Source organism: Phalaenopsis equestris, unplaced genomic scaffold (assembly GCF_001263595.1).
Source record: "Phalaenopsis equestris unplaced genomic scaffold, ASM126359v1 Scaffold000203, whole genome shotgun sequence".
Taxonomy (NCBI): Eukaryota; Viridiplantae; Streptophyta; class Magnoliopsida; order Asparagales; family Orchidaceae; genus Phalaenopsis; species Phalaenopsis equestris.
This window is the reverse complement of record NW_018164645.1, coordinates 509,509-510,605: the sequence shown is the minus strand read 5'-3', so window position 1 is coordinate 510,605 and position 1,097 is coordinate 509,509. Positions and strand designations below refer to the sequence as shown.

General features: G+C 37.6%; 1 protein-coding gene and 1 pseudogene across 1 annotated transcript; both read left to right on the top strand.

Annotated features, from left to right (window-relative positions):
* LOC110022950 overlaps positions 1-284 on the top strand; it is a 2,507-nt pseudogene extending 2,223 nt beyond the window's left edge.
* A 439-nt stretch (positions 285-723) lies between these two features.
* Positions 724-1,092, top strand: LOC110022949 (L10-interacting MYB domain-containing protein-like; the record flags this gene model as incomplete). The annotated part of the gene is made up of 2 exons (XM_020722126.1): positions 724-867; positions 946-1,092. Coding segments are annotated over exons 1-2 (291 nt in total), but the record flags the coding sequence as incomplete, so codon positions are not given.
* Between the last annotated feature and the right edge of the window lie 5 nt (positions 1,093-1,097).

Below are 1,097 nucleotides of genomic sequence, written 5' to 3'. Positions count from 1 at the left end.
CCTGGCGGGTGGCTTCTGTTGGTATCGTCGGCTTGATCTTCGTTGTTTCATCGCTGTTCTCGAACGCCATTAGCACGCTCGCTCTGCCAATCATTCCCGTATTCGCCGTCGTTTTCTTCGGTGATAAGATGAACGGGGTGAAGATTCTGGCCATGTTGATTGCTATATGGGGGTTTTTATCTTATCTTTATCAGAACTATTTGGATGATTTAGAGCCTAGGAGGTCACTGAAGGATGGAAGTGAGACAGCTGATTCTTTGCTTCTTGATGCTGAAACTGCTTGAGGAAATTCTTATTAATTATTTCAGTGTTATTAATGTAAATATGAAGCTTTGATATTAGTCATGTAAATACATTAAAACTTTGTTGTATGTATATAAAAATTATTACATAAAAAATATCACTTATTGACTTTAATAGAATGATATACACTTTCTTGAGCTCTTATTCTGTGCGAACAGCACAGTGCGGTGTCCAATGAAAATGCGACACATGGAAATATGGGCCCCACATTATAGTATGAAAATAATTCTTTAACAGATGAGTAAATCTAAAGACTCTGGTTCATCGATTATGTGGGATAGAAAGGCTACGAATATTTTTTGTGACCTATGCGTGAGGGAAGTCGAATTGGGAAATCGACCCACAACTTTTTTTAATAAAGAAGGTTGGCATAATATCACTGATAAATTCAAAGAAATAACAGGAAGAGATTATGATAGGATGAAACTAAAGAACAAATGGGATCAATTAAAGAAGAACTGGAAGCTTTGGAAGGAGCTTAAAAGGGGATCAACTGGATTGGGATGGGATCCAGTCAAACGGACAATTGATGCACCTGAGGAATGGTGGGCAGAAAAGTTAGCGGTATGAACATCACTATTTCAATTAAATTTTACAGACATATGTTTGGAATTTTGATTGGATTGTTTTTTTTAATTACAGGTTGTGCCCGTGGCAAAAAAATTCAAATTTAATGGAATTGAACCAGCCTTGGAGGAGAAATTGGATGGCATGTTTACTGGTGTTGTAGCAACAGGAACTCATTTTTCCACCCCTAATGAGCAGGGTGTTGCAAACCTAGCTGAGGATATAGA